At 39.8% G+C, this 13,790-nt stretch overlaps 1 protein-coding gene across 10 annotated transcripts in view; it reads left to right on the forward strand.

The window, feature by feature from the left end:
- PRKG1 (protein kinase cGMP-dependent 1) overlaps positions 1-13,790 on the forward strand; it is a 449,368-nt gene that overhangs the window by 414,647 nt on the left and 20,931 nt on the right. For 9 of the 10 annotated variants that reach the window (XM_068689510.1, XM_068689508.1, XM_068689507.1 and 6 more), the window contains one exon: positions 13,341-13,480. In XM_068689510.1, coding sequence (XP_068545611.1) covers positions 13,341-13,480 — 140 coding nt within the window. Of the gene's footprint in view, positions 1-12,856; positions 13,061-13,340; positions 13,481-13,790 lie in introns of those variants that run through there. The other variant, XM_068689515.1, reaches the window with a different exon arrangement.

Consider the following 13,790-nt stretch of genomic DNA (forward strand, 5'->3'; position numbering starts at 1 on the left):
GCAACAGTTGTTTTGGAAGATAGTCACTGGAGCTCACGCGTAGCCTGGGAAGGATGTCCTTTCCCCAATCCTTCTACAGTCATGTTCTACAGAGGAGACTTTAGAGCAGGAATTTAATTCAGGTGGTGCTCAACCTCACATATGAAGGTCTTTCACCATTATAAAGGTCAGGGGATTTACTTCCTAAGTTAATACCACTGGGTATCAGCCTGAGGTAACCTGTAGTGAGGGACCTACCATTTGGGGGCTTGTTTTGAATCTTGGAAGGAGCTTGCTAGGCTTATTTTCATTTCTAAGATTTTTTTTGGTTGATTGGGTGAGTGGGTGTGGTTGTTGGGTTTTTGGGGGGTATATTTTCAAGCTTTGAATACCTCATGTTGTTCCTGGGAAGGTGGATGAGTTTGTCTTCATGGGGGGTTGCTTCAGGTACCCTAAAAATGCATAGATGTGAAAAAAAATTGTACTGTGTTATGAGTGATGGTCATGAGTCCTCCACCTCTAGCTGCATTCAAAGTTAATTTGGAAGCTATAAGATGTTGAGAAAAACTAAATATTATATACGCGTGACATCTGGTCAGGTGTGAAGAAGAGCAGGAATGAACATGCTGTTATTTTAACATATCAAATCAGAACCAGATAGAAAAATTTAAATCTTTGCAGAGTTCCAAAACTCAGAAGCCTTCGAGAAGTCCTGGTTCCACCTACAAAGCCTACAAAAGGCTACTAATGGGAGAAATATTTCAATCACCTTTAGGGTTTTTTTTTCAAGGTTGAGTTTAACTCCCCTTGACCTTGCTGTCCTAAGCAGGTCATTTTCTGGGTAAATTATAAATACACTGGTGAATCAGAAAGAGCATTCTTCTTTCTCACCAGCTTAAACCACTTCCCATATTAATTTCCTGTTGTCAGTTTGTTGGAGACACAGAAGTTGCTTGTATGGTGTGATTAAAGTTATTCCCTGCATTGTGCCTGGGTGAACGATCCTGCCACGTGAAGGGGGAGGGGACAAGACTAGAAGCATTTTCCTTTGGGAAAGGTGTTTCCGTAATTAAGAGAAGTGAGATGGGGAAGAGAGGAAAATTACAGGAAAATGTGAAGGTATAACATACCAAAGGACTTCTTCAGGTACTGTTCCTAAAGTGAGCATGATAACAATTTGCATTTAGCTCTTCAGACTCTCCAGCAGAGCTAAGTGTCTCAAGAAAACCATTTATTTCAGATTTACATTCCTAAGATTTTTAGTTAAGGAGGAAATAAAGATGTATTACATCACTAAATAGTCGTATATTTCTGCTAAATAGACTGTAGCAGTTCTTACCTAATACTGAATTACACAAGGAAGGATAAAAATATTTAAAAGTTTAGCTTAGCACTCATGATTTCATTATTTTTCTTTATCACCAAGGCAAACTATGTTAATATTCTGTCAGCTTTAAAAAACTAAGTACCTTTGTGAATTGCCATTTCATTGCTGAATACTGGAAAATGAGGTCATTATGTTATTCAAATAAGAGAATATTTTCATCAAAGCTGAGCCGAGAATTCCTACCTCTTGTTTCTGTCTTCGGTACAAAAAACATGTTTTATGATTTACGGCCAGAAATGAACTAATGCAAAATGTATTGGAGGACTTGACTCTTTTATTCCTTGCATGTATTACTGCATCTTGCTAATGCCCAGCAGTTCTGGAATTTGTTCCTGAAAAACACTGCAATTTTTACACTTTCCTAGGAAGAGGATTTTTATAGCTTAACCCCAGCTGCTGTGGGCAAGTCCCCCAGGACATCTGTATACCCTTCCAGAGGGCCACTGGTGGTGTCTGGTTGGAAACTGGAATGTCTGGGTCTGAGTTTGGGTCTTGCTGGCCAAAGGCAAATAACGTTCCCATTTGCATACATTTTTTAACATTCTGGTGTGGCTTGTGTAAATACACTTTGGTGTTCCAGGCACCTCCGTGAATGCCGGCTGTTTTCAGCGTTCATCCCATCAATGAATTCATATGGTAGTACATGTCCTTCAGGCCAGACAGCCTGTTATTTAAGTAATTTTCGATTCTATGGAGATAACACATGGAAATATCTTTTTGTCTTGGTTTTGTTCCTGTAATAGAAAGCTTATCTCCTGTGGTGAGAAGTCCTGGTTAGCACATGTGGGACCTTTTTCTAAGTAGTTTTATTTTCCGTATATCAAGAGAAGTTTCCAACAGATTTGCATTGCTGTTGTACGTAGTTGGCCCAGATTTTTAATGGCTACTTAATGCCTCTTACAACGCATCTTGTCCTTATGGCCGCTGTTCTGCTCCTTTATCCCCAGCTGGACTTTGTCTGCAGTCAGCTTTTACCCAGGCTACTGTCAAGGGGGCCGAGCAGCTGAGCTGTCCCATGCTGCTTGCCCTGGGGACCAGCTCTGCCACCGAACAGGAGCAGCATTTCACATCAGGCAGAAACCGCATCGCGTCCGTGCATGTCAGTCAAAACACAGTCTGCCATGAAAATAGGCAATAAGGAGTTTTTCCATGTGCTATCCGTGGAAAAGAATCATTGTAGGGCTGCTTCGAAACACTGGCAGTGAAGTTTCGATAGCAGGATCATCAAAACAAGTGACCTATGATAGAGCAAACAGAGGCGTTTGTGTGCATACAGCAGGAGCTGTGTGACGCTCAGTGTTTAAAAAAAAACAAAACCACAAACAGGTGGGTTTGAGAGCCCATAGTCTGCCCAGGGCTGGCTGGTGCCACATTCCTAGGGCAACCCTTCTGCATTTTGGAGAGCCGCCAAGGCGGTGCAAGCAGCCCCGGGACATCTCTTCCTGTGCCTCTCATCCAGCTCATGGACACGTCCCTTAGCATGGGAGAAGAGAAATAATAGGACTGGACTTCTTGTGTTTAATAGCATAGATTAACAGATGCATCCACTATTTTTTGCTGCTCAGCTTGTCAGGACTGTGTCAGCTGAGCCTCTTCTGTGTTGGGATCTGGGTGCCTCAGTAACACATTACAACAGTGAATGAATCTATCGGCTTGGGTTTGTGTCCTGCAAAGCACTACTTTGCAAAGAGCAGACATGTAGGTCAGGTGTTCTCAGCCTTCATAAATCATCTCTCCTGAATTTATTGCTTTTGTCGTTGTTCTTTAATTTCCTTTTAATTTAAGTCCTATGTTTCTGATCGTCTGCCCCAGCTCACGTGTTCCGGATTTAAATCAAGATTATTTTAGACAGCTCTGAAATAAATGTATCAGAGTATCTGAACATACAAGGTTAGAGTCGTTATTGCTATGAATCAGTTCATGTAGATGATGGCTGAGTACAGGTAGACTAAAAATCAGGTCCAGGCCTGAATGCATGCCTTGGTTATACTGACGTGCAGTTATCACTTCGAACAATAACTCAGTGAAGGGAGAAGGAGATTTTAAATCTCTCCTGCTATTATAAAATTGCAAAAATAATATGTTTCCCCCACACACCATCCACCCCACACCATTGAGGCTTGGTTTCAGCTACATATTTCTCACTTCTCAGGGCAAATATGCTGGCGAAACCTACAGACTTATACTACCTCTGCATGTAGGCAAGCTTGGAGGGAGGGAGCTGTGCCTTCTGTGCTGCTTTGGTAACACATGGTTCGGGGATCCTGAGAGCAACAGTATGAACAGGCAGATTAAGGACAGGCCTAACTTTTAGCCCTGACTTGACAAAACATTTAATCATATGTTTCAATGTTTGGCAGCTTTGCGGAAGTCAGTGGCACTTAGAGCACATATTTCAACCATATGTTCATTATATCGTGGGCTGGAAGGGACCTAAAGAGATCGATCACCATTGCCCCACAGCAGAATCAAATACACCTAACCACTTCTGACCACTTTTCCCTGATTTGTCATTGAAAGTCTGCAGGACAGAAGGCTCCCAAGGCACTTTATTCCAGTGCCTACCGTTCCTTGCTGCAAGAAAAGTTTTCCTGCTATTTAACACCTCCTAGCCTGTCATTTGTTGTTCTCATTTCAAGTGGACTTGGGGGCACTTTCTTCCCTTCTCATGCAGTAGAATTGTATATATTTGAAGACCATTATCACATAAACCTGAAATACTCCCCATTAGAAAAAACAAATATTCTTCTTGTGAGTTTGACATGCAATTCATGCTTTCTGTGTCAGTGGTCATTATGTTTTCTCAGTTCCCAGTTGGTTCTCCCCTCTTTCAGCAGTGTCCCGTACTAGATACATTAGTCCAACCTGTACCTTCCCATGGTCAGGTAGAGCAGGACAAGTGCAGCTATGTGCCTTTGCCATCACTGAATTGTGTCCCTTTTATTTCAAGCCATTACTTCAATTTGCAAAAATCAAATTTAATTCCCTTGCTCTTCTCAAAAGCATTCATAGCCCTTTCTATCTCAATTTTAGTATGTGCAAAGTTAATAATATTCTTCCTGTTTCATTATCCAAACCATTAATAAAAGTATGTAATGGTGATATATACTAGACAGACCCCCTTGAAGTCCTCCTTGTAACCTCCTTTCAGCTTGATGATGACCACTAAAAACTAAACTCCTTTAGAATATGGAGATTAATCAGGACATACACATAAAAACTGAGTTTCTGCCACATTTTACCGGGACTATACAAGACCTTTTAAAATGGGTAGTATGGCATTTTTCATTTTTATTTATGTTTTAAGAAAAATCTGGCCACAGATGATGAAGTGCAATCAAATGTATTATAGCCTCTAGCCTTTTTTTTGTAAACGAAAACATTAGTGAATTAGTTAGATGGCAAGGCAAAAAATTCTGTAATTGTCTTCCAATAGAGTGACAGATGCATAACTCAGACATTTATCAGTGGAAATTTCCAATTGCATAGCTATCATTTATTGCAGCTATTATGAAGCTTTTCAAGATCAGTCTTCTCTTAAAAATCTTTGAAATGTTTCTTTCTTATTTTTAATTGTTAAGAATCCTTTAGTCTCCATCTTTCTGAAAGATTGTGTACTTCGGGTACAGTCAACACAAGAAAATTGGTTTTAGTGAAGGATTAGAAGATCAGGTACCTGAGTAAATCCCACATTCAGACAATAATGAAACTACAGCTGTGGAGCTGAGCAAAATACTATTTATGAAGGTTTGGTCTGTGTTGTTTTTTGTTTGTTTGTTTGTTTTCTTCTGCCCTTCTTGACTATATGCAGGATGCTTAATTTGAAACATTTGAGTGATGCTGTCAGATAGGGCATTTTTCTTTATTTTTCCTTTGATTTTTAATTCTCGATGGAATTGAATACATCTTTGGCAGGTGTTACTTTGTAGTTTGAAATATATTCTTGGGGCTTGTCTGCTAATGGAAAGGATGTTGTCATGGTTTGGAAAGATGAGACACCATTTGTAGCACATCAAATATTGTTGGAGTCCTGATCAGGATATGAGCTGTCAAGCTGGAGGCTTGGGCTCACATTGGAGGTAGGAGTAAGATGTAAAAATAGGTGCCGTATTATGGACAAAGACAAACTCAGGAGTGGGGCTGGGGTTGGAGGTTTGAGACTTTATGTCCATCTTATATTTTCAGGAAACCACAGTAGTGAGTTTTTCCATTTGGTTTAACATATTTTAACTATATAACCCTTCTTCTGGTATTTACTTTTTGTTGGAATGATTTTATGCATGAAACAGTTTACATTCCTCACTGGTTTTTAGCCTTTTCCTTCTAGACATTTTTGAACAAAATATTTACCTCTGAGGTTTAGAGAAAGGCGTGAATTTTAATGCATTTCCCGATGTCCTTGCTTATAAAAAACTTACTTGTTCGTGCTGTCAAGTATTGAATAGCAATTTTCAGTACAGGGATCAAAACGTAGAATTATGTATTTTTAGCAAAAGTCAGAATTTGATTAAGTAACTTAAATTATTAAATATCTGAGGTTTTCTTGGGAACTTGAATTTTTACTACATATTTATGTGTTACTCATAGAGTGTAATGCTGCAATGTATTTTCCAATGGAGTCCCATAGCACTCTGATTGTGCTGTATGATAGGATATGATATTTGGTGCTTCCCCAACCAGATGAATCTAAACTTTTTTCAAAGAAAATGAGGACAGCACAGACAGTTTCCACTCTAATGCCTATTTATAATTCGTTCTTGGATTCAGCCTTCACAATTTCAGCCTACAGTATATCCCAGAAACGTATTTATTATAATTATTATTTTATTTCATCTTAAGATCTTTTTTTTAGTCTCAACCCAGTCTCATCCAGCCTGATCGCCACCCCTATTCACACGTGGGCCCCATAAGCTGCCTTCCTCCTCTTCTCCCAACAGCCTTGAGCAAAAACTTGTTCGTGTGATGTTGAGCATGAGGTGGAAAGGATAGAGTAAGAACCACTGGGTAGTTTATTGTTATGATTTGGAGATGCAAGCTACAATTTCTCCCTAAGCCTTAGGTGAGGAAAGCAGCTGAATCTGGCCTTAAGGAGATGAGCAAAGTATCTTTAAAACCTTAATGGTGACATCTGAAATACTTTGAGGAATAAATATGAGCAAGATATCTCCCCCCTTGCCTAATAGAAACAAATGCTGGCAAAAAAAAAGCAAGTTGTAAGGCAACAAATATCATTCTGGGGAAGTCTGTTTCATCCTGGGAGAACAGGAGTATATTTAGTACTAAAAACATGCTGTACTCTTTTGCTGGGGGGAAATGCCGCTGCTTTGTTCGTGCAGCAGTTCAGCTGTTGGGATTAGGAGATCTCAGCTTGCCTTCTCGTTAGCCTGCCTGCAGCCCAAGTGCTGCGCTCAGCAACAGCTGCTGCTATTTTTGTTGCTTCTAATGCATCTAGTTGGGAAGCCGTGGAAAATAAAGGACCCTGTGCATACCCAGCAAGCAAAAGCATTTGCACTTCAGTTCCCAAGCACTGCGTTGGGTCAGTTGTTATTTAACGTGATACAAAGATATTCATGTTTCATGATAGCCCTGATTTCTCCATTATTTCCAAATAAAGCACACGTAAGTCAGCTAGCAGAAGCCCTTTAGGAAGGTGTTTAAACTACCATCGTTGTTGTTACAGAGGTCTCACCATGCCCACAGTGGGTGTTCAGCAGGAGACATTAGCAACAAGAAACCTGTCTGTCAGCAGTGTATACAAGATTTCAAGAAAAGGTTCTGGCCAGCTCCTAACGGATCACTATTGCTGAGCATTTAGGAAAAAGCCACATCTCCAGAGTAAAAGAAATGTTTTTTACTTGCACAAACTCTGCTCACTGTGTGTTCTCATTTAGCTAGGAGCGAGGCCAGCTACCCTGAGGATTAGTAGAAAAATCTGAAGCTTATGAGCAAATTTTTGTGAGTGTAGTGTCCAGAAGCTGCAAGAATTCATGTTCAAATATGCTTGTTCCGTCAGTTAGAAGAAATCTGGGCATTTTTCAGGGGCAAATGCCATTCAAATCGTAATCTCCATTTTAGCTGTCAAAATGTAGGAAGGATAAACTATAAATATGAAATGTGTTCAGGCCATGCCCGTGGGTCTGTTGCTCTTTCATGGCTTTCATGGCTTTAAGGGTCTGCACAGAGTATCGTAGAGGAACATATTATCTGGGGCAGCTTTTTAGAGAAAATGCACAATCACAATTGCACAACAAACGCACAATTTTGTCTTATAAATATCCATTTCTCCCCCCCAAAAAAAAAAAAAAAATGAAAAAGCACTAAGGTAAAAAACATGTTTATTTGTACGTGAATGATAGCTGTGTTAACAGAGCAGGTTTTGAACACACTGTGTGTTTTGGAAGTTTCGGGAGTTTGTACATCATAAAGCAAAGCAACATTTTTGGAGTGGTTGCAACATTTGTATATAAGCACAGAGAGTGCAGGAGAAGCCAGCTACGGGCTAAGGAAACGAAGACTCAGAATAGGAAGAGAGAAGGGACTTCTCTTGTCCTTGTCATTCCTCTCACTCTCTATCTCCTTCACTACTTTTACTGTCCTCTTCTCCCCTGTGGTTGCATCTTGTCCTAATCTTGTAGCATTCCTCTTCTACTGAACTCACCGCCAAGGCCTCTTTACCCACCTCATAATGGATTTTTTAAAGTTTCTTTCCTGAAGCAGCATTGTTTTCTGAATGCTGAGAAGTTAAATGTAGTCCTGTGAATGTAAATTATTAACAGCAAAATTAAGCCTGTTTTCCTGACTGTTCCTCATGTCCTCTTACAGGACTTTTGTTGAATGTATTTGCAAATAGCGACCTATCTGTTTGGGTTCACTCAGGGGTGGCTTTGTCTGGATGACACAGGCTGCCAAAAAAGTACCTGCTACCTGGGTCCATACCCAGGCATCATGCTGAAGCACAGACAAAGAGGAGAGGATGAGGCGATGACTCTGTGTGGATGTGCTCCCCAGGTGGCACATGGCTGCCACCATTAAATTTTGCTTCTGCAGTTGCCTCACGTAGTTATAAACAAGGTTTCTGCTGTTATTTGTGTCACTGGGATGCAGCTCATTTCCTGGGTAACAATCCTGCAGAATGACCTGATGTACAGCATTTTACTTCTCTTACCACTGGTTTCGTACGTCACAGTTTAGGGTGGTATTTGGGCTTTATTTCACCACGCTCCCGACTGATTTTCTTTTACCTTTTGACAAGAAAATATATTATTGTTCCACAAATGAAAAGGATTCCTCCTACAGAGTGTCATTTCTAACAGAGGTCAAGAGCTTACACAGATTGACCAGGAGGGAGCCCAACCAGGATGGAGCCTGATCAGTGGCAGCTATAGGTTTATCAGGATTCACTTTTTGGAGGATTTTTGCACTGACGAAGATGGTATGGGCCTGTAGTCTGCTGTTGGTGGAGGTTTGCTGTTCAGCCTGCTTTGAATTCAGTTTAGCCCATGCAAGTGAGAGGCAGAACTGCAAACATGGACCGTGTGCCGGAGCACAATGAGATGGCCGCATAATGGAAAGCTGAAGCATATGTTTGAAAGCAGGGAGCAGGGGAAGTATAACGCTGTACTCAGTGTTATTAATTTAATTTGTAGTTTTTTCCTTGCCAGTGGGCCTTTCAGTAAAATATGCAACATTATTATTTTCAGTGAACATGGACATTTACACTGGCCATGCCGCTTGCTCTTACTCTCAGTGCTCTGCATCTCCAAAAGAGATAATTTTGCACTGGTGAAAGGGCAATGACTATGTAAGGACAAAGCGAGGAGAGGAATTAGAAAAGAAGGAGGGAAGGGACTGGAAATGCTTTTTACTTGCAAAAAAATGAGAGAGATGGAGGCTGCTGGTTACCCTGTGTCAATCCTCTTGGAGAAAAATGATTGAAACCCAAGGCTCCAGCACGTCTCCACCAAATCAATAGTCCTGGGGCCTTTGAAATTTAAGATGTTGCTTCAAGTTATGTCAAAGCTGATCTCCTGGACTGTATAGCAAAGATGGCTCCTTTGCAAACTGCCTGCCTTTTTCATTTCTCTAAAGCATTTAGGAGATTTTTGTGGTGGGTTTATTTGGAAGGCTAAGCTTCCTGCCCAGCATATCCACCTCCCTCTGAGCTGAGAGACAAAATCATTGTGGTTTTGTGGCATCATGTGCTTTTTTTTTTTCATTATATTTGGAGGACAGGGTGTTCTTAGCAGCCCATTCTCAGCATCCTAACATTAATCCTGAATTTTAAAGTAAAAAGTGCAGGTGACTCTTGGATTTTTTTTTTCAACTTTAGTAATTAGATTGGAATTAGACATGTTCTTTTTTTCTATAAACTACCATGAACTTAACATTAAAAGTTACTGTTTATAGGAATAGTAGAAATTATCTGGAGACGGCCAGCTTTACATCATAAAAAAATAGTCATCACAGTCCATCATTTGGGAGTTACAGCAGAAACTCCAAACCTACTAAGGCATGTTGGAGAAGGAGGAGTTTTCGGGATTCATTGTCCAGGTGGACAACCAGCTCAGAGAAAAACATAGGAAGGAAAGTGATCCAAAATTTAAGCCTTAGATTTTGTACCTCAGCAGTATGTTTCAGTGCATCAGCACATTTAATGCAAGTTATTCCCCCAATGTTCTCAACTTCTTGCAAATCCTCTGCATTACGAAGCACATTATGGAAAACGTATATAAATTCTCCTGTGGCATAATGTCAAAGTCTTGTTTGTCTACTTGTTTGTTCCATATTTAAACATTTGTGGCAGTGATAACATTATCAAACGCCAAACAAAAATGCTGCCTTTTTCTTCCTTATAGTAATTTCTTTTCCTGTACTTCTTTTGAAGGTGTACAGGTAAATATAGGAAAGCAGATTAATTCCTCAAAGCCCAGGTATCCATGAAAATCCAATAATTAAAAAAAAAAAAAAAAGAAAAGAGAGAGAGAGAGAAATAACTTTTCTAATGAAAGACACAAAAATTTGACAAGTAGTCAGAATACCTGTTATCAAAATGTTACACCATAAGAGGACAAATTGGGCTTTATACGTATTTCACTTTATTCTATAGTTTTGGAATTCAGTGATCTGAGACTCCACCCAGTTGTCATGTTTATTTTTAACACTGACATCTAGTAAAGATTAACGTTAGAAAGAGAAACACAGATTTGTGTTTCGACTAAGTTTAGAAGTGCTAAATATCATTTTATTGAAAATGTGTCTTGTTCATACTGACCGACTAGTTTTTAGGTTTGCTAGGAGATTTACTTTCTTGGCTCCCTTGTTCATTTATTTTTTGTTTCTGGACAATCTAACAATAAAACATACTAAAAGAAAACAAATCTGATCTGTAACATGTGATATGGCTTTGCACAGACTTTTGAAAGAATTTGCATGGCAGCTGATTACACTTCACTGGATGGGTGAGGTTCATGAGAAGTTCAGCAATCTGGTTTGCCATCCATAGGAGGAGGGACAAATTCTCTAGAATTACATTCTTAATCATACTAAAACTTACTTTTTGTTGTTGTTGTTGTTGTTTTCAAGATTTAGTAAATTTTGCTCACCCTAGGTTTTTCCTTACCTTCATCACTGCTTCATCCCCTGTGTCACCGCCTTAATCTCCCCTTTCCCTTGAAACACCCTGGTTTGATTTAGATTGGGTAATGTCAAATAATTTAGTTCAAACAGTTGAATTAAAGTCCACATGACGTTTATTTATTCAAAGTGAAAGAAAAAAAAAAAAAAAAAGCTCTAACCCCAAACCAAACTCACTTTTATCACTTTCAGTCTGGAGTAAATACAGAATTTCGTTCTGCTTTGAGCTGTGGTCAAAACATGTAGCAGAGCAGCGTTGTGCAGCTCCAGTTCAATAAATAACTTGGGAGCTCAATAAATAACCTCAGAGACGAGGAAAAATGTTTTTCTTTGTTTTATGTGGATTGTTTAGGTCTTTGTACCCTGTCTCCATGAAGATTAAATGGCGAGCACAGGCTTCATGCAAAGATAATAATTATGAGTCTCAGTGTGAGATGCAGAATAGTGCCTTTGGAAAAAGAAGTTTTATGTGGGATTGGAAATGCCTGTGGCTGCGGGGAAAATGAAAAGCCACCAATATGACGACAGAAACCCCAAGTGGTTTTAAAACAGGCAGATAAATACATGCATACATATATACATGCATGCATATATGTCCATATATGTACTTGAGCACACCAATATTGCACCAAGCAGTGATTGCAAACCTAAAATCAGATCATGGAACAGGAAGGTACTTCTCTGAAAGCAATAGCAAAATGATGGCAAAATTCAGATATCCACAGGTGTTTTGAGAACATAAGAGCAATGAGGAAGTTCATTCCATCTTCAAATTTTCCTGACTTTTTAAATTCATTAGTCCTAAACCACGTCATAGAAATTACATATCACAAAGATCTGCAGCTTCTGTTCTCTGGCAGGCAGAGACAAGATTTATGGTGGTGATATGAGCTATAATGTCTGCATTTTGCACCATTGTAGATGAAACCACTGACACAGCATTAATAAAGAATTTATAATGAAAATATTACGCCATAGAAGGTGAATTCTCCTTTATTAGTGTATATTTCTTAATCACTTGTAGTTGTGTTGCGAATCTGTTTGATGTGTCTCTTTGCCATTTGAGAATCAGCTTTTTGGATCTGATCCCTTTAAGCTGTAGGCGCCTTGGTGTACACCTGGGTACCAGTCTGATTTCTGACAAAGACTGGCTGCTGTAGATGCCATCCCTCCTTGTATTTTCCCTGTAACCTGAACCGTTACCACACAAATACAGAGGAAACTGTTCAAGGCTATGGTTGTAGGGACAGCCTGGGAGAACTTTTGAAGATGCCACATCTCATATTTCTGTTATTAAAAAAATATAAGGATAGATATTATATTAAATAAAATGCCATTGCATGAATGTTGTCTCCTGACTTAAAAGGCAAGCTGAATTCCTGATGGAGCTCATGACAAACAAGATGTTGTCTGCTGGCTGAGGCCAAATTCCTGCAAGAAAACCAAAATAGAAGTCACCAAGGGGCACCTCTTACTGTAAGCGTAATGTTTTTCTCAATCACTTAACTGGCAATATTATTGTGAACAGCTGCTTTCTCATTTGGTGGTGACTAATAGGGGAAGACCAAGATGGAAAGGATAGTTCAGTTGTAGTTTTCTTTGGGATTTGTACCTGTTGCTTAGAGCTAGCTGGGAATGGTTCAGGGTTCAGAAGTTACCACGGTAACATTGGCAAGCAAGCAAACAACTCCCTTCAACCTCATCTCGGGAAATCAGGCTAAAAATAGGTTGCTGAGGCTTAAGGTTAAAAGTAAAGACGTGACAAAGCAGTGGTGTTAAAAAGCCAGCTCTACTCATCTCTTAAAAACATCCAAGGATTGCATTTCCCTGCCAGAGGCGGTACATGTGTTACTAGTTGTAGGAGGCTTTATGAACGTTGTACATTAGCTAGCAACATCTTCTGACTTGAAACTAATGCTGACAGTTGGGTTTTCCCTTCAACAATGAGTTTTGGAAATGGCTTTTCAATTTAATGGCATAACCTCGTAGCAAACAGCAGTACCTGGTGTAGCCATGGGTTAAAATCTGCTTCATATTCAAATGAAGCTGATGGCTGAAGAGGTAAGAAGAGAACATAGATTTGGGGCAAAAGAAGAGTTTCCATTGGTGAAATGTTGGATTGTGCAGGAGGTGACCTGTGTGTGACTGCAGAAAACATGTGGTGGGAATGCTCAGGTTCTACAACCAAGCTCTTGTTCAAGTGCATTGTGCTTTTCATGAAGGAAATTTGTTTTTCAGCTTTCCTGAAGGATAGGTGGTGAGCCCATGCAGTTAGGCTGTCACAGCTTAGCGAGGGGATGCGCCTTGCTTCTAACCAGTGCGTTTGCCTACTTTACCCAAGGTCCAGTTGAAAAGTGAAGAGTCAAAAACTTTTGCGATGAAAATCCTGAAGAAACGTCACATAGTGGACACGAGACAGCAGGAGCACATCCGCTCGGAGAAGCAGATCATGCAGAGCGCTCACTCGGACTTCATCGTGAGGTACTGTCCCTCTGTCCCACACAAGGTCGTGATAGAGCAAAGGACAGCCAGTCTCAGCATTTGATAAAACCAAATAGGTTTTATCCATGCATCACTAAAAAAACACTTCAGCCATATCTTCCCTGCAAGTGACTGCAAATACAGCATATAGAATAAGTGTTTTTTGTTTTGTTTTGTTTTGTTTTGTTTTTGTTTGTTTCTTTTTGGTTTGTTTGTTGTTTTTTGGTTTGTTTGTTTGTTTGTTTTCCCAGGAAAATATGAAATTATTCTGCCCATAGGGAATCGGGGAGTTCTTCCCAAGCCTAAACTA

This window comes from Anas acuta, chromosome 7, assembly GCF_963932015.1.
Source record: "Anas acuta chromosome 7, bAnaAcu1.1, whole genome shotgun sequence".
Taxonomy (NCBI): Eukaryota; Metazoa; Chordata; class Aves; order Anseriformes; family Anatidae; genus Anas; species Anas acuta.